The sequence below is a fragment of the Chlorocebus sabaeus genome, chromosome 13, assembly GCF_047675955.1.
Source record: "Chlorocebus sabaeus isolate Y175 chromosome 13, mChlSab1.0.hap1, whole genome shotgun sequence".
NCBI lineage: Eukaryota > Metazoa > Chordata > Mammalia > Primates > Cercopithecidae > Chlorocebus > Chlorocebus sabaeus.
Window position 1 is genome coordinate 40,128,076 of NC_132916.1, and position 19,998 is coordinate 40,148,073.

General features: G+C 37.0%; 1 protein-coding gene across 7 annotated transcripts in view; it reads right to left on the bottom strand.

Annotated features, from left to right (window-relative positions):
- Positions 1–840: 840 nt before the first annotated feature.
- FRK (fyn related Src family tyrosine kinase) overlaps positions 841–19,998 on the bottom strand; it is a 165,735-nt gene continuing 146,577 nt past the window's right edge. For 6 of the 7 annotated variants that reach the window (XM_008007265.3, XM_038000992.2, XM_008007269.3 and 3 more), the window contains 3 exons: positions 13,909–14,090; positions 12,703–12,868; positions 11,033–12,299 (listed from right to left, as the gene is read on the bottom strand). In XM_008007265.3, coding sequence (XP_008005456.2) covers positions 12,088–12,299; positions 12,703–12,868; positions 13,909–14,090 — 560 coding nt within the window. In that variant the 3' untranslated portion in view covers positions 11,033–12,087. Of the gene's footprint in view, positions 12,300–12,702; positions 12,869–13,908; positions 14,091–19,998 lie in introns of all 7 variants that reach the window. The other variant, XM_073022430.1, reaches the window with a different exon arrangement.

Below are 19,998 nucleotides of genomic sequence, written 5' to 3' on the forward strand. Positions count from 1 at the left end.
ACTTTCTCTCACATATCTTTCGCAACCTCTAGCTGTAAAAGAGGGAGGGCAGTATGATCTTTCAGCTGGTTCTGCTACTAAGGAGGAAAGTGAGAATGGATCCTTAGACAATAATTTAATTCTTAGGAGGAAAACAAGAAGGTAAAAGTGTGCATGTAGGTTTGTGAGCTAAGATTGACATGCCCAGTCGGTCTCCCCTGATCGTAAGCTTAGAGAAAAACAGAGTGTATTTCTCTGTTGTTAACAATTATATCCAAATATTTAGTTCAATGTCTTCTACTTAGTAAGCAATCAATATATGCTGAATGAATAAATAAAATAATTAATGAAGAAAGAATGGATAACTGAGTACTTGTGACCTTCCACCACTCAGCCTCACTGAGAGTTTACTTGATATTTTAACACAGTGCAACAGGCTTCAGTGCTCCTTAGTGAGTATTTCTGGAGAGCTCAATGTCTGGGTACGTGTTAAGATCGTATATCCATCATTCCTTGTGTCTGGGTGAAGCCACATAATTGTGGCCAATGAGTGGGAGCAAAAGTGGCATGTGTATCTTTTGGGCCCAAGGATGTAACTGCCAACATGAGATCTGCTAGAGCTTTTGTTCCTACTGCCACAGCAACCAACAACCTCTAAGCTGGAGGTTTCTAGCCAGGGACTCTGAGAAAGGTGACATGAAGCAGATGACCTGCAGTAAATGGCATCAGCAAGATCATATCCCCTGGATTCACAGACTTACTTTCCTCATCATACAAATGCAAACTCTTAACATAGTCAACTGAGGAGATATTTCACTTGCTATGAACACATTGAACTTATGTTTTAGATCCACGACCAACTTGACTTCTGAAACAGTCAACTTTTAAAAGTCAAGGTAAAAATAATCACTTTGATATAACTATCATAATAAACAAATCCAGTGTGAATAAAAATAGAATACATAGGGTAAAATATAATTTCAAGAAAAACCATTGCCTTAATATTTTAAAGAATACAGAAATAAAAATGTTTAAAAATTATAAGTAGTTACATTTGAATCAGGGTAAATAATAGCATTATAATAAGTAGTACAATTAAAAGAGGTCTTCTTTAATCCCTTTGCTACATATAAGTTAGTCATATGTAATATGTGTCACATGTAACTGTATAATATAAATATTAAAGAATACAATATAAAAATATGCATGTTTTAAGAGACAAAAATCTCACTGTGGTAGCTTTAAATTATACAAATCTGGCTAATTGATTTTATTTCTTATTTTTTAAATCAATAATTAAATGTACATTTAGAAAATTGATTAAAAGTTATGATATATTTTTACTCTGAAATTTTGTGGACCATAAAAATTAAATATAACTTGGTTAATACCAAGCAGTTTTCTTTTTCACAAATAGTATAATTAAAGCCTCTATTCTAAAATATCTGAAAATCATTATAAAGCAATATTTAGTTTCTTCCAAACAGGGCAGTTTTAGTTACTTTTAACCATTTTTTCCCAGCATACAATTTCATGGTTATTAGGTAATATGACTTGAATACCCTGCATGGTAATACTTCTAACTGGACACCTGAGGTGTGTTTGAGATATAGTCCCCTCTTCTGAAAGAGCTGATTATTCTCCATGAAAATGAAAAAGATGTTACATTGACATCTGTTGCTTCAAATGAATGATAGATAAATGAACTACCTAGGCAAGAAGAGTACATGGAAATGCTTGGGCATCTCTTTTCTTATAATTTAATCTTAGAACATCTCTGTAGTGTCATCTGAATGCATATTGAAGCTAAACTTGTTGAGGGTTCTGAAATTCAGGGTTTATATACTATTTTGTTCTCCAGTATATTTCTAAATTTCATAAATAACTTGAGAGGCCTACTAACATCACTTTCTCAACAAAAGCAGAGAAAAATCTAAAATAGTTTAGTGGGGGAATGTAGGCAGTAAAAGGATAACACTGACAATTAAGATATGAATTTAAAAGATTTTTAGATACTTTCCAGCATGTTTTTTTTTTGATCCTATGACACTGAATATTTGCATCATGTTGAAGATTATAGACTGAATCTTCTACATAGTAATTCCAGAAAAAAAAACAAGAATCAAAGATTGTCAGATCAGCCCACTGGCAATTCCAATACCCAGGTGTACAAACCTCATTTACTTTAAGAACGGCCTTTCTCTTGAATTAAATGATGATGCGATTTGAATAAGGTACCTAAATCATCACCATTCTAGCTCACATAATGTGTCTTTGTAAAGGATCATAATGAGTCACCAAAGACACAATACCAGAAAGGCTATTTGGTTCAGAAATCCTATGCTCAACCAGACCATGAAAAAAGTGATCGTAAAAATGGCATATGCTTGACAAGCCATGGAACACCAGCTGGGCTCTGCTTCCTCCAAGAAGCTCCAGCTAGGTATGGCATCCTTCCAATGGCAACAGTTTCCTTTAGGCTTCCACAGAGTTGGAAGAGTTTGGGCCCCTCCTGGTTCATTAGATCCGCACGGTCATCATACAGACAGATATTGTGAGTAAAAGTTGAGTGTGACCCTAGTCTGATGTTACCCCACAGGCTAGTTCTTTGTTGTCTTTCAAGTCTACCCATTCCCACAGCCAGTTTGCAGATTCCTGGTCACTCTGACTTTAACTTTGTTTTTGATGACAAAATATTCAGGTTCCCCAACTACTCAGAGTCAACCCTGTGCCTCTTTTGACTTTATGTAACTTAAATCTATTCCCTTATTTCCTTTTTTAGCCTCTTTTTTAAAAAAAAAGAAAAAGAAAAAGAAAAACTTAATAGAACCTTGAATTTCCTCTATTGCAAATTCTTAGGGTTTCTGTCAAAAGAGATTTGAAATACAACATGAAATGATGTACTCACATTCCTCACCACCATCTCCAAATAACTGAATTACATAAATAAAACATTATATTAAAAGTGCTTTGCTACAATTTATGGGAGGTAAATTTAAGAAGAGCTGGCTCGTTGTAGGAAAATTCAACTTATCTTTTCCTGATCCTTTTATTTAATATAGGGAGAGAAATTTATGGCAGTTAAAAAAAATCTATTACTGTTTCTCATAACTGAATCCATTATTTTTCTCCATGATCCATCAGGTAAAAATAAGAATAATAGATTGCTTTGACAGAACCTTGAACATAAATGTCCCCAAGAGTCAAACACAGCAAGTTAAACGGGTTTCAGGTGGTATTAAAACAGGAAAGGATAAACTTCTTTTCATATTTCAAAATCAGATATTACTAAAAATTTATTATTATTAGCTACTAAAAAAACAAACTATATAGTAGCTGAATTTGCACATTGATATGGGAATATTTCTATTCATTTCTATATGTGCACAAGAAAAATTAAACATGAAGAAATGAATTCAAAGAAAAAGAACTATTTTCTTTCCATTTATGCTAACTGGTTATTTATAATTTACTCCTTGATTGCATTAGACTAGATGACTTTAAATAAACAAGTTGTTCTATACACAGTCAACTAATCTAAAAGATTAGTCTTGATCTTAGAAATAGTTTCTGTTTATAAAGGAATCAAGGGGTTCTATAATCTTTAGCTTCGCATGACCCATTTCATTCCAAGGTCTTCAGGAAAGTTTGGGTATATATGCACACATCTGCCTGGAATACACACACACACACACACACACACAATCACATAAACACACAAAAATAAATATATACAGACTCACATACACGCATGTATATATTTAGAGAGAGAAAGAAGGGAGATGAGGTGATGATGATAGATGGGTGGATAGACAGATACAGAGATAGATAATTCTAATTGTTAATTCATCTCAGGGAATTTTCTCCTTAATGAACACCTCTCCAGCATCTCATATTCTCTACTTTTATTCAGATAAGCCAACCTCCCAACTTATCTCTAAAGAAGGTGACCACATTCCCAGATTCAGAGTCAGAACTTATTCCAATCCAATCAGCACATAGCATTCACATTAAGCCTATTATTGGTCCATGGCTGGGCATAGGACCCCAGTTTGCCAGAACACAAAAATGAAAATAATTTTTAATCCAAGCTTGGGATGGAGATTTCCCATTTTCTCTTGCCAGATGAGGAGAAGAGAACACAGAACCCCTGTTTTGCCATTGACAACCATCTGTGACCCTGGGAAGGAGGGCAATGCTGACGGCAGAGGGAGGTTTGGAAAGGACATGGGTCTTTGTTGACATCATTGAACTGCTAACGATATTGCGCCTGAAGCCCTCCCTACTTCCTGTCTCCCAGTTAAAAGATTTTACAAATTTACTTCTTGTTTAATCTACTTTGAATTTGAGTTTCCTTAACTGTTTAGACAGGCACTTCTCCTTTAAAGAAAGGTATGAAAATACACTCAAAATATCCTGCTTTCTCATGGCTTGTTTCATTCCTATTGCTTTACACTGGAAGATTTTTGAATATATATTTGATTTTGAAACTACCTTGGAAAAGTCTACCTAGTTATCTAATGAGACAGATAATTTGATACATTCATTGTTTAAAAAAACAATAACTTTGTTACAAAGGTTAATGCAAACTTAAGATGAATAAAAACACTCTTATCCTACCAGACCAAAAAAAAAAGTTTCATAACCAAGTTTAGACATTATTCCTAGCCTCTAGTTCTGAAATAGAGTTTGACCTATTGTGTAGTCCATTTAAAACTCTGGTCTGATTGCTGGCAAGATGGCCTAATAGGAACAGCCCTGGTCTGCAGCTCCCAGCGAGATCAACGCAGAAGGCGGGTGATTTCTGCATTTCCAACTGAGGTACCTGGTTTATCTCAGTGGGACTGGTTGGACAGTGGGTGCAGCCCATGGAGGGCCAGCTGAAGCAGGGTGGGGTGTCACCTCACCCAGGAAGCACAGGGGGTCAGGGAACTACCTCCCCTACCCAAGGGAAGCCACGAGGGACTATACGTCAGGAACGGAGCACATCTGGCCCAGATACTGCACTTTTCCCATGGTCTTCGAAACCCGCAAACCAGGAGATTCCCTCTGTTGCCTACGCCACTGGGGCCCTGGGTGTCAAGCACAAAACTGGGCAGCCATTTGGGCAGACACCAAACTAGCCGCAGGAGTTTTATTTTCCATACCCCAGTGGCACCTGGAATGCCAGTGAGGCAGAACCGTTCACTCCCCTGGAAGGGGGGATGAAGCCAGGGAGCCAAGTGGTCTGGTTTGGCGGGTCCCACCCCCATGGAGCCCAGCAAGCTAAGATTCACTGGCTTGAAATCCTCACTGCAAGCACAGCAGTCTGAGGTCAACCTGGAACACTTGAGCTTGGAGGGAGGAGGGGCGTCTGCCATTGCTGAGGCTTGAGTAGGCATTTTACCCTCATAGTCTAAACAAAGCTGTCTGGAAGTTCAAACTGGGTAGAGCCCACCACAACTCAGCAAGGCCGCTGTGGCCAGACTGCCTCTCTAGATTCCTCCTCTCTGGGCAGGGCATCTCTGAAGAAAAGGCAGCAGCCCCAGTCAGGGGCTAATAGATAAAACCCCATCTCCCTGGGACAGATCACCTGGGGGAAGGGGTGACTGGATGCAGCTTCAGCAGTCTTAAACATCCCAGCCGGCTAGCTCTGAAGAGAGTAGTGGATTTCCCAGCACAGTGCTTGAGCTCTGGTAAGGGTCAGACTGCCTCCTCAAGTGTGTCCCTGACCTGCGTGTATACTGACTGGGAGATATCTCCCAGTAGAGGCTAACAGACACCTCATACAGGAGAGCTCTGGCTGACATCTGGTGGGTGCCCCTCTGGGACAAAGTTTCCAGAGGAAAGAACAGGAAGCAATCTTTGCTGTTTTGCAGCCTCCGCTGGTGATGCCCAGGCAAACAGGGTTGGGAGTGGACCTCCAGCAAACTCCAGCAGACCTGCAGCAGAGGGGACTGACTCTTAGAAGAAAAACTAACAAATAGAAAGGAATACCATGTCCACTCAGAGACCCCATCCGAATATCACCAGGATCAAAGACCAAACGTAGGTAAATTCAAGAAGATGAGGAGAAACCAGCAAAAAAGGCTGAAAGTTCAAAAAACCAGAATGCCTCTTCTCCTCCAAAGGATCACTACTCCTCACCAGCAAGGGAATAAAACTGGACGGAGAATGAGTTTGACAGATGGACAGAACTAGGCCTCAGAAGATGGGTAATAACAAACTCCTTCAAGCTAAAGGAGCATGTTCTAACCCAATGCAAGGAAGCTAAGAACACTGTAAAAAGTTTAGAGGAATTGCTAACTAGAATAACCAGTATAGCGAAGCACATAAATGACCTGATGGAGCTGAAAAACACAGCACGAGAACTTCATGAAGCATATACAACTATAAATAGCCAAATCGATAAAGCACAAGAAAGGATATCAAAGACTGAAGATCAACTTAATGAAATAAAGGAGAAGACAAGATTAGAGAAAGAAAGAATGAAAAGGAACTAATAAAGCCTCCAAAAAATATGGGATTATGTGAAAACACCAAATCTACATTTGACTGATGTACCTGAAAGTGACTGGGAGAATGGAACCAAGTTGGAAAACACTTCAGGATATTATCCAGGAGGACATCCCCAACCTAGCAAGACAGGCTAATATTCAAATTAAGGAAATACAGAGAACACCACAAAGATACTCCTCCAGCAGAGCAACCCCAAGACACGTAATCGTCATATTCACCAAGGTTGAAATGAAGGAAAAAAAAATGTTAAGGGCAGCCAGAGAGAAAGGTCGGGCTACCCACAAAGGGAAGCCCATCAGACTAACAGAGGATCTCTCTGCAGAAACCTTACAAGCCAAAATAGAGTGGGGGCCAATATTCAACATTCTTAAAGAAAAGAATTTTCAACCCCTAATTTCATATCCAACCAAACTAAGTTTCATAAGCAAAGGAGAAATAAAATCCTTTACAGACAAGCAAATGCTGAGAAATTCTGTCACCACCAGGCCTGCCTTACAAGAGCTCCTGAAGGAAGCACTAAACATGGAAAGAAACAATCAATATCAGCCACTGCAAAAACATGCCAAATTGTAAAGGCCATCGACACTATAAAGAAACTGCATCAACTTTCAGGCAAAATAACCAGCTAGCATCATATGACAGGATCAAATTCACACATAACAATACTAACCTTAAATGTAAACAGGCTGAATGCCCCAAGTAAAAGACACAGAATTGCAAATTGGATAAAGACTCAAGACCCATCGGTGTGCTGTATTCAGGAGACCCATCTCACATGCAAGGACACACATAGGCTCAAGATAAAGGGATGGAGGAATATTTACCAAGCAAAAGGAAAGCAGAAAAAAAAGCAGGGGTTGCAATCCTAGTCTCTGATAAAACAGACTTTAAATCAACAAAGATCAAAAGAGACAAAAAAGGGCATTACATAATGGTATAGGGATCAATGCAACAAGAATAGCTAACTATCCTAAATATATATACACCAAATACAGGAGCACCCAGATTCATAAAGCAAGTTCTTAGAGAACTACAAAGAGACTTAGACTCCCACACAATAATAGTGGGAAGTTTTAACAGACTGCTGTCAATATTAGACAGATAAATGAGACAGAAAATTAACAAAGATATTTAGGACTTGAACTCAGCTCTAGACCAAGTGGACCTAACAGACATCTACAGAATTCTCCATCCCAAATCAACAGAATATACATTCTTCTCAGCACCTCATCACACTTATTCTAAAAGTGATCACATAATTGGAAGCAAAACACTACTCAGAAAATGCAAAAGAATGGAAATCATAACGAACAGTCTCTCAGACCACAATGCAATCAAATTAGAACTCAGGATTAAGAAACTGACACAAAACCTCACAACTACTTGGAAACTGAACAACCTGCTCCTGAATGAGTACTGGGTAAATAACAAAATTAAGGCAGAAATAAAGATGTTCTTTGAAAACAATGAGAACAAAGACACAATGTACCAGAATCTCTGGAACACACTGAAAGTAGTGTGTAGAGGGAAATTAATAGCACTAACTGCCCACAAGAGGAATCAGGAAAGATCTAAAATTGACACCCTAATATCACAATTAAACGTACTAGAGAAGCAAGAGCAAACAAATTCAAAAGTTAGCAGAAGATAAGAAATAATTAAGATCAGAGCAGAACTGAAGGATATAGAGACATGAAAAACACTTTAAAAAAATCTATGAATCCAGGATCTGATTTTTTGAAAAGATCAACAAAATAGAACACTAGCCAGACTAAAAAGAAGAAAAGAGAGAAGAATCAAAGAGACACAATAAAAGATGATAAAGAGGAGATCACCACTGATCCCACAGAAATGCAAAATACCATCAGAGATTACCATAAATACCTCTAAGCAAATAAACTAGAAAATCTAGAAGAAATGGATAAATTCCTGGACACATCACCCTCCCAAGACTAAACCAGGAAGAAGTTGAATCCCTAAATAAACCAATAACAAGTTCTGAAATTGAGGCAGTAATTAATAGCCTACCAACCAAAAAAAAATCCAGGACCACACAGATTCACAGCCGAATTCTACCAGAGGTACAAAGAGGTACAAAGCTAGTACCATTCTCTCTGAAAATATTCCAAACAATAGGAAAAGAAGGACTCCTCCCTAACTCATTTTATGAGGCTAGCATCATCCTGAGACCAAAACCTGACAGAGATACAAAAAAAAAAAAAAAAAAAAAAGAGAAAATTTCAGGCCAATATCCCTGATGAACATTGATGGGAAAATCCTCAACAAAATACTGGCAAACCGAATGCAGCAGCACATCAAAAAGCTTATCCACCATGATCAAGTTGGCTTCATCCCTGGGACGCAAGGCTGGTTCAACATACAGAAATCAATAAACACAATCCATCACATAAACAGAACCAATGACAAAAACCACATGATTATCTCAATAGATGCAGAAAAGGCCTTTGATAAAATTCAACACTCCTTCATACTAAAAACTCTCAATAAACTAGGTATTGATGGAACGTATCTCAAAATAATAAGACAGATTTATGACAAAACCACAGCCAATATCATACTGAATGGGCAAAAGCTGGAAGCATTACCTTTGAAAACTGGCACAAGACAAGGATGCCCTCTCTCACCACTCCTATTCAACATAGTATTGAAAGTTCTGGCCAGGGCAATCAGGCAAGAGAAAGAAAGAAAGGGTACTCAAATAGGAAAAGAGGAAGTCAAATTGTCTCTGTTTGCAGATGATATAATTGTATAAGTAGGTAATCCCACCATCTCAGCCCAAAATCTCCTTAAGCTGATAAGCAACTTCAGCAAAGTCTCAGGATACAAAATCAATGTGCAAAAATCACATGTATTCCAATATGCCAATAACAAACAGAGAGCCAAATCATGAGTGAACTCCCATTCACAATTGCTGAAAAGAGAATAAAATATCTAGAAATACAGCTTACAATGGATGTGAAGGACCTCTTCAAGGAGAACTACAAACCACTGCCGAAGGAAATAAGAGAGGATACAAATAAATTGAAAAACATTCCATGCTCATGGATAGGAAGACTCAATATTGTGAAAATGGCCATATTGCCCAAGGCAATTTATATATTCAATGCTATCCCCATCAAACTACCATTGACTTTCTTCACAGAATTGGAAAAAACTACTTTAAACTTCACATGGAACCAAAAAAGAGCCTGCATAGCCCAGACAATCCTAAGCAAAAAGAACAAAGTTGTAGGCATCACACTACCTGACTTCAAACTATATCACAAGCCTACAGTAAACAAAACAGCATGGTAGTGGTACCAAAACAAATATATAGACCAATGGAACAGAACAGAGGCCTCAGAAATAACACCACACATCTACAACCATCTGATTTTTGATAAACCTAACAAAAACAAGCAATGGGGAAAGGATTTCCTATTTAATAAATGGTGTTGGGAAAACTGGCTAGCATATGCAGAAAACTGAAACTGGACCCCTTCCTTACACCTTATACAAAAATTAACTCAAGATGGATTAAAGACTTAAACATAAGACCTAAAACCATAAAAAACCTAGAAGAAAGCCTAGGTAATACCATTCAGGACATAGGCATGGGAAAAGATGTCATGACTAAAACACAAAAACCAATGGCAACAAAAGCCAAAATTGATAAATGGGATCTAATTAAACTAAAGAGCTTCCAGGCAGCAAAATAAGTTATCATCAGAGTAAACAGTCAACCTACAGAATGGGAGAAAATTTTTGCAAGCTATCCATATGACAAAGGGCTAATACCAAGAATCTACAAGGAACATAAACAAACTTACAAGAAAAAAACAGACAACCCCATAAAAAGTGGGTGAAGGATTTGAACAGACACTTTTCAAAAGAAGACATTTATGCAGCCAACAGACATATGAGAAAAAGCTCATCATCACTGATCATTAGAGAAATCCAAATCAAAACCACAATGAGATACCATCTCACACCAGTTAGAATGGAGATCATTAAAAAGTCAGGAAACAACAGATGCTGAAGAGGATGTGGAGAAATAAGAACACTTTTACACTGTTGGTGGGAGTGTAAATTAGTTCAACCATTGTGGAGGACAGTCTAGCAATTCCTCAAGGATCTAGAACTAGAAATACCATTTGACCCAGCAATCCCATTACTGGGTATATACCCAAAGGATTATAAATCATTCTTCTATAAAGACACATGCACATGCATGTTTACTGTGGCACTATTCACAATAGAAAAGACTTAGAACCAACCCAAATGCCCATCAATGATAGGCTGGATAAAGAAAATGTGGCACATATATACCATGGAATACTATGCAGCCATTAAAAAGGGTGAGCTCATGTCATTTGCAGGAACATGGATGAAGCTGGAAACAACCATTCTCAGCAAACTAACACAAGAACAGAAAACCAAACAATGCATGTTCTCACTCATAAGTGGGAGCTGAACAATGAGAACGCATGGACACAGGGAGGGGAACATCACACACTGGGGCCTGTCAGGGGATGGAGGGCTAGGAGAGGAACAGCACTAAGAGAAATACCTAATGTAGATGACAGGTTTATGGGTGCAGCAAACCACCATGGTGCGAGTATACCTATGTAACAAAACTGCACTTTCTGCACATGCACCCCAGAACTTAAACTATAATAAAAAGCAAAAAATAAAAATAAATAAAACTCTGATCTGTAGGCCAAAGGGTATTTCTTTTTCTTTATTAATTACTCAGAAGTCTAGGCCACAGCAATCCTACTGTTCTCCTCTCATTTTCCTAAACTATTTTGATACTTATTTCTCAGACTTTACAGGCTATTAGATATTTCTCACATTTCCATAGATAATAACTCATCAGCTTTGTAACCTGAGTCTCAATATTAAGAGATTAAAACTAATGTATATGACTCTCAGTTGACACATACTGAGGTACAGAAAAATTCCATCATTTCCTTCTGCAAAATGAAAAAGATTTTAATTCATTTTCTCAACAGCTGCATCATTTTTTTATGCATAGAAAAAAATGTGCAATTACTCCAAGTACAATCAAGTCATTTAACATGGCTTTACCATCACTGTAGTTACAGGATATTTTAAAAGAGAAAAAAAAAAAAATCTCAAAGCACAGGTCCTGCTGTGCAGCAAAGCAATCAAATTCCTTTATAATAACAGCCTGATGGGATTCAGCAATCTGAGGAATAATGAATAACCACTCTAATCAGTAAACAGGAAGATGCTACAACAGTCACTGAGTAAAAACTGACTATCATCTGTTGATTCTCTTGATCGGCATTTCAAACAATAAATTGAAATGTAAGTATCAGTTAAAAAGAAAAATAACTGTTTAGTGTGCTTAATTTTACCAGGCAGTGAGGAAATTATATATCACCTTGATAGTCTTGCAGTGTTGTCCAGTCAATAAAATGCACAAATACATTTTTTTTTTTTAATAATACATGGCCAACTTTATCCTATCACTTGAATACGTCAGGATAAACTGATTGTGGAGTTGGTTGATAACATTGTACTTTGGAACTGACTATTTGAATTTGTTTTGCTACTTTATTATTTGATATTCTTCTCCAGTGTTCATCTTATGAAGTTATTTGCATCTGAATATGAAGAGTCTGTTTCAAAATAGTCCTCAAGTTTCCAATGCAGTGTCTCAAATGTAGGTCGTTCCTTAGGCTCTGCATTCCAGCACTCCAACATGATGTTGTAAAATTGCTGTGGACAATTGGATGGTTGGGGAAGTCTATAGTTTTGAGCCAACATCTGGATTACCTGGGCACCTGTCATACCTAGAAAATACAGAACAGAAACAATAACAACAACAACAACAAAAAACAAAGTTGAAGCTCAGAGTCTTAAACTTATAGCCATTTATACTCTAGGTTACTAAGTAAGTCAATTTCCTTGGAAAGCTTTGAGGTCTACCATCCCCTTCCCAGGTTACACGGATTAAACTAAGTCCTGCAGCAAGTGATGTCTATAAGACTGCAATTCACTAGCAAAGGAGAGGGAAGTAATAAACCACCTCATTAATGCAAATTATCATCATCAAATTTTATCTATCAAGCTCCCGCAGGTACTTGGTATGGTCAGCCTCATAACTCTGCCCTCTAAGTCTGGGAAAAGCAGTTAAAGTCACACCTAAGTAAGTGACCTGCAGCAGAAAGGTCCACTTCAGAATTAATTACTCACCACTGTAAGGCGTTTTGCCATAAGTAATGATTTCATAAAGAAGGATTCCAAATGACCACACATCGGACTTAATGCTGAATTTATTAGTACGAATGGCTTCGGGCGCAGTCCACTTCACCGGCAGCTTTATTTCGTGTTTAGATTCATAGATGTCTTCATTATCTACCTGTTAATGCATTAAGGAATCCAGGCCAAGTTAAAGCAATTTTTTTTTGCTACCCTCATTCATCTATAATCTGCTTCACATCAAAATTTAGAGAAAAAGATTCAAAATGAGCTAGTTCAATTGACAATTACATTAGCAAATTCTGAATCTGGTATACAAGACTGAAAAATATGTGGGAAGTCATTAATAAAATATTATTTAAGAGCCTACTATGTGCCAAGAATAGCACTGAAAGAAACATTCTACTACATTTGGAGAATTAATACAGATTCTGGCTTCACATCTGATCCTGAGCAAGAAAAAAGGAAGGAAAGTCTATTGTTTGATTTACTGATGATATTGAGAAGCCACTGACTTTGATAATTACCATGTAACCACTTGCTAATAATGAAAAGTAGGATCTAAGTGTTTCAAATTAATATATAAACTCACTGGGGTACTAATTAATTTACAAAAAGAAAAAAAAATGATGTTTTCATGAAGATTAAAAGGGAATCATTTATTTGTTGTTTCATGCCCTGTATCCATATTTTTAGGGTACAATATGGAAATTTCAAATTAATTTAAGAGAAAAACACCTAATATTACATCTCCTATAGAGTATCTTTCAGACTGAGATAAAAATTGGGAAATCAAAAAGCCAATGATTGCTGAAGAATTCTGGTGGCATGCAAATTAGTCTGGCATACAGTGAGTAATGGTAGTTAGGTTAACACTGCACAAAGTGTACAGCTTTTGTAAAGGAAATATAGGCGAACAGAGGTGACTGGTACTAACTGAAAAACAGATCATTAATTCAACTACTTATTTAAGTACATACTTTCCAATCTGGTTGGTCACTGTTTTCTCTATTTTGTTTCTCCTTGATAAAGAAATAGGAATGTGCAGGTAGTTTGTAAGGTTTTGGACTACTGAAGTAGTTTATGGACTACAGAACTTGGAGAAACATTGTTTTAAAGAATAACAGTATATCTATTGGTTTACTAACTATTAGACTTTTGACTTATCACAAAAACTAATTAAAACAAAACTAAATCCACCTTAAAAACTCTGGCAAGTCCAAAATCTGCTACTTTGTAGATATTGTGTTCACCAACAAGGACATTTCTGGCAGCCAGATCTCTGTGAATGTAGTTCCGAGACTCCAGATAGGCCATTCCAGAGGCAACCTGTGCCGCTATGTCTACCTGTTGAGTCAGATGGATTTTTGACCCAGCATCACCTAAGCAAAAAGAGAAAAGTAAGAAAGTTACTTTAGAGAACATTTGAACTATTAAAGTGAATTCTGAGAATTTTGAAAGAATGAGCTATCAGTGAGATTAAGTACAATGACACTATATATATATATATAGCTCAACAGATCTATAGTTGTGTTAGTGATATATATATATCACTAACTGTGATATATATATATGTGTTTGATATATATATATATATATGTGTTTGATATATATATATATATGTTTGCTGTGAAAGGTTAATAAGGCAACAATTTTTTCAGAGTCCAAACATATTCCAAGGCCCTGTCTTCCTCGAATGAGTATTACAAGTAACAAGTCATCACATGATTCAAACATGGCTACAATTATCTGAGACTGTGGTTATTTTGCCTTTTTTCTTTTTTTAAATTTTATTTATCTTTTATTTTAAGTTCAGGGGTATATTTCCAGGTTTGTTATATAGGTAAACTTGTGTCATGGGGGATTATTGCACAGATTATTTCGTCACCCAGGTATTAAGCTTAGTACCCATTAGTTATTTTTCCTGATTTTTTCCTTCTTCCCCACCTTCACCCTCTCATAGGACCCAGTATGTGTTGTTCCCCTCTGTGTGGGTGAACATAGCTCCCACTTATAAGTGAGAACATGTGGTATTTGGTTTTCTGATCCTGCATTAGTTTGCTAAGGATAATGGCCTCCAGCTCCATCCATGTTGCTGCAAAGGACATGATTTCATTTTCTATGGCTGCATAGCATTCCACGGTGTATACGTACCACATTTTCTTTATCCATTCTACCACTGATGGGCATTTAGGTTAATTCCATGTCTTTGCTATTGTGAATGGTGCTGCAAGAAACATACATGTATATGTGTCTTTATGATAAAACAATATATATTCCTTTGGGTATACATCCAGTAATGGGATTCCTGGGTCAAATGATAGGTCTGTTTTTAGATATTTGAGGAATCGCTGCACTGTCTTCCACAATGATTGAACTAATGTACACCCCTACCAACAGTGTACAAGCATTCCTTTTTCTCTATAACCTTGCCAGCATCTGTTATTTTTTGACTTTTTAATGGCCATTCTGGCTGGTGAGAGATGTTATCTCATTGTGGTTTTGATTTGCATTTGTCTAATGATAAGTGCTGTTGAGCATTTTTTTTCCCACATGATTTCTTTTCTTCTTTTTTTTTTTCTGATTTATAACTTTTATATCTTTATTTGAGGACTTAAGTTTGTGCGTCTAACTTGTTCTGGGGATCTTATTCTATGTATTGCTATTAGAGGTGTATACCACACGTTTCCACATGATTTCAATACCATATGTCACTAACTAATTTCTTCATGGAAATTATTACTTAACTGCTACTGAATTTCTTTCAAGCATTGCGTACTTTGTTTTAGTCATTGAGTCAATAAAACAATACTAACTTTTATGGCTGAGCCAATGAAAATTTCTCATTCTTCCATCATGTTGTTTTTAAAAACTAGCTCACTAATACAAATGAAAGGTCTATCCATAGTTATAAAGTATGTATATTACATTTGTACCATCAAGCTTGATACATTTTTTTTTCTCTGCCTTAGTCTGTTATTCTTAGAATAGGTTGCTCATGTCTCCAGACATGGACATACCTTCAATAGGCAAAGTTTCTCCTACTGGGAATTCTTTATAACTAAGTATTAAAAAATTTACATAGTACAATCAGTTTGATTATTATTAGTAGAGGGGGGTCAGCATTATTTTGTGGTGACTGACTCTTTGTATTTGCATTTGACTTACCTATTTTGTATTTGTACACAAAATAATACTGACTCCTTCTACTTTGAAATGGGGTGAGTCATCCCTGGGTAGGATTTAGCTGCCATACTGTTGACAGATGTTTTCAGATGTCTGGAGAATTAAAATAATGTCACATCAACTCAAACTAATATTCCTCTTATATATCCCTGTCTGAATAAGCTGAATACTACACAAAGTCCATTAGACTCATGGTCAAAAGCATAGACATAAGCCCTGACTTGAGACGCAGCTGTATGCATTACAGGGGTCAGGAAATCTGGTTTGAAGCTAGAGGGCCAGACTTTCAATCAAGGATATGCCTGATATTTCTTTGTGACCTTGGGCAAGCAGCTTAACATTCCTATGCATCAGTTTCCTCATCTGTACAATGATAATAGTAACTACTTTATGGTATTTCTTGTTAAAATGAAAATTAAAATGAATTAATTCATGTAAAGCACTTAAAGCAGTGCTTGGCACCTAGAAAGAACTCAGTAGATCCTATCCGTTATTATCATTGCTCCTATCTAATCAAGATAAAACATAGAACTTGCTAAGTTAGAGATACATATGAATTACCCATGTGGAAATGACTGAAAGAAGACAAGCTATGGGTCTGGAACTCAGGGGAGAATATGCAGCAAGAGATACAGATTTAACAATCATAAGTTATAAGTGGGAGTTAAAACAGTAAAAGTGGGTGAGATTGCTAGGAAATGACAGAGAAACATCAATATTGAAGGTGGGCAGAGGAAGATAAACCTACAAGAAAACTGTGAAGAATCAGCCAAAAGAATATGAGAAGAAAACCACTAGAGAAACTTGTAACATGTCAAAGGTTTTGAGAAAGAGAAAATGCCATCATAGTCAAATTCCACAAATAAGTCCACGAAGAAAAGGACTAAGACATTTGTCAAATATAATAAGGGAGTCCTTGGTGATCTTGGGGATAGGAAGAGCAGTTTGACAGGAGATCAGGTGGGTATAAGGATTTGAGGGCTAAATACGAGTGGAGGACATGGAGACAGAAGAAGGAGGTGGCAAATTCCAAAATCCTAATCAAGAAGGAAAACAAGAAGGTTCTAGTGGAGGTAAACATAAAGTAATGGGAAAGCAATTATCATAAAATTTGGGATAGTGAGGGGTTGTAATTGATAAAGTATTCAGGGGGTTTCTGGGGTGCTGGCCACATTCTAATGCTTGATCTGCGCAGTGACTGAATGGTTGCTTATTTGTTTGCTTTACAATTACATGTTAAATGATATTATATGATTATGTGTTTTCTACATATATGCTATTTTTAATAAAAAATGAAATAAATAGAGCCAAAAGAATTTTTAAGGGAAACACTTAAGCAGTGTGTGTGTGTACATATATATTTATTTTTTTAAGGCAAGTAGCATATCTCAATAAGTTGTGAGGTGAAATTAACTGCTTACCAATCCTTTTGTCCTTTCTTTTATCCCTGAGCACAGACAGAAGATTACATTTCCCATCTTCCCTTTGAGTTAAGTTGAGCCCTGTCACTAGTTCTGGGCAATGCAATGTGTGCAGAAATGATGAACATCACTCACAAGCCTGGCTGTTAAAATCTCCCACATCTTTATGGCCAGAGGGATGCACTTCAAAATGGTAGAGCCACATGAGTCTAACTCCCTGTATTATCCTTTAGAGAAAGTCACCTAGCAGAGTAGTCTGGCCCATATCAAAAAAAAAAAAAACCTATTGTTTTGTATTAAGTCATAGAGAGTTTTGAATTCTATATTATAACAGATGACATTATGCAGTCTAATACAAGATATAAGCATGAAAATAAATTATAAGTTAGTATGCAGCATAATGGCAAAACATTGCTGCTATGATAGCCAAAATAGCTAGGCCTTTTGATATCAAATTCACTCAATAAGAAAAGAAATGTATGGAAATTAAGACAAGCTGGTTACTAACTGTGAGTTATGTGGTATCTTCTAAAATGGCTCCCAGTTATCTTTACCTCCTGATATTCAAGCCTTTGTGAAAGCCTCTTCTGCTAATTGTGGCCTGGACCTAGTGACTCATGTGTAACAACAGAATATGGCAGAAGTAGGTGGGATATCACTTCCAAGATTAAATTAGAAGAGGCTGTGACTTTGCCTTACAGATAACCTCCGCCCTGTTGTTCTCTCGCTTGCTCACTCTAATAAAGCAAGCTGCTATACTGCAAGTTGCCCAATGGAAAGGTCCCTGTAGCAGGCAGCAAAGGGCATCTTGCAGCCAACAACCGGAAAGGAACTGATTTCCTCAGTCCAACAGCCCAGGAGGAAACGACTCCTGCCAAGAGTCAAATGAGTGAGTTTAGAAGTGGATTTACCTCCATCAGAGCCTTCAGATGGCTGCGTACTTGCCAACACCCTGACTGCAGCCTTGTAAGAGGCCCTGAACTAGGAGACCCAGCTAAGCTACACCTAGATTCCTAACCACAGAAACTGTGAGATAATAAACATTTGCTGCTTTAAGCCACTAAGTTTTGTGGTACTATTTTGTGCAGCAATAGACAACTAATACAGATTGATGTTACGAAGATAATATCAGTGCTATGAATATAGTTAAAAACATGAACTATGAAGCCAAATTTCTGACTTGGATGAGTTACCTAATCTCTCCATACCGGTTTCTTCAACTGTAAAGTGGGACTACTAATACTTACCTTATAAGGTGGTTAGATAAATGAATGAAGCTCCCTTGTAAGTTGTATTCCTAGGAATTTTATTCTCTTTGTAGCAATTGTGAATGGGAGTTTGCTCATGATTTGGCTCTCTATTTGTCTATTACTGGTGTATAGGAATGCTTGTGATTTTTGCACATTGATTTTGTATCCTGAGACTTTGCTGAAGTTGTTTATCATCTTAAGGAGTTTCTGGGCTGAGATGATGGGGTTTTCTAAATATACAATCATGTCATCTGCAAACGGAGATAATATGACTTCCTCTCTTCCTATTTGAATACTCTTTATTTCTTTCTCTTGCCTGATTGTCCTGACCAGAACTTCCAATACTATGTGGAATAGGAGTGGTGAGAGAGGGCATCCTTGTCTTGTGCCAGTTTTCAAAGGTAATGCTTCCAGCTTTTGCCCATTCAGTATGATATTGGCTGTGGGTTTGTCAGAAACAACTCTTATTATTTTGAAATATGTTCTGTCAATACCTAGTTTATTGAGTGTTAAGGACCTCTTTAAAGAGAACTACAAACCACTGCTCAAGGAAATAAGAGAGGACACAGACAAATGGAAAAATATTCCATGCTCACGGATAGAAAGAATCAATATTGTGAAAATGGCCATACTGCCCAAGGTAATTTGTAGATTCAATGCTATTGCCATCAAGCTACCATTGACTTTCTTCACAGAATTAGAAAAAAACTACTTTAAATTTCATATGGAACCAAAAAAGAACCCACATAGCCAAGACAATCATAAGCAAAAAGAACAAAGCTGGAGGCATCACACTACCTGACTTCAAACTATACTACGAGGTTACAGTAACCAAAACAACATGGTAGTGGTACCAAAACAAATATATAGACCAATGGAACAGAACAGAGGCCTCAGAAGTAACACCTTACATCTACAACTATCTGATCTTTGACAAACCTTACAAAAACAATCAATGGGGAAAGGATTCCCCATTTAATAAATGCTGTTGGGAAAACTGGCTAGTCATATGCAGAAAACTGAAATGGGACCCCTTCCTTATACCTTGCACAAAAATTAACTCATGGTGGATTAAAGATTTAAACATAAGACCTAAAGCCATAAAAACCCTGAAGAAAACCTAGGCAATACCATTCAGGACATAGGCATGGGCAAAGACTTCATGACTAAAACACCAAAAGCAATGGCAACAAAAGCCCAAATTGACAAATGGGATCTAATTAAACTGAAGAGCTTCTGCACAGCAAAAGAAACTATCATCAGAGTGAACAGGGAACCTACAGAATGGGAGAAAATTTTTGCAATCTATTCACCCGACAAAGGTCTAATATCAAGAATCTACAAGGAACTTAAACAAATTTACAAGGAATAAAAACAACTTCATCAAAAAGTGGACAAAGGATATGAACAGACATTTTTCAAAAGAAGACATT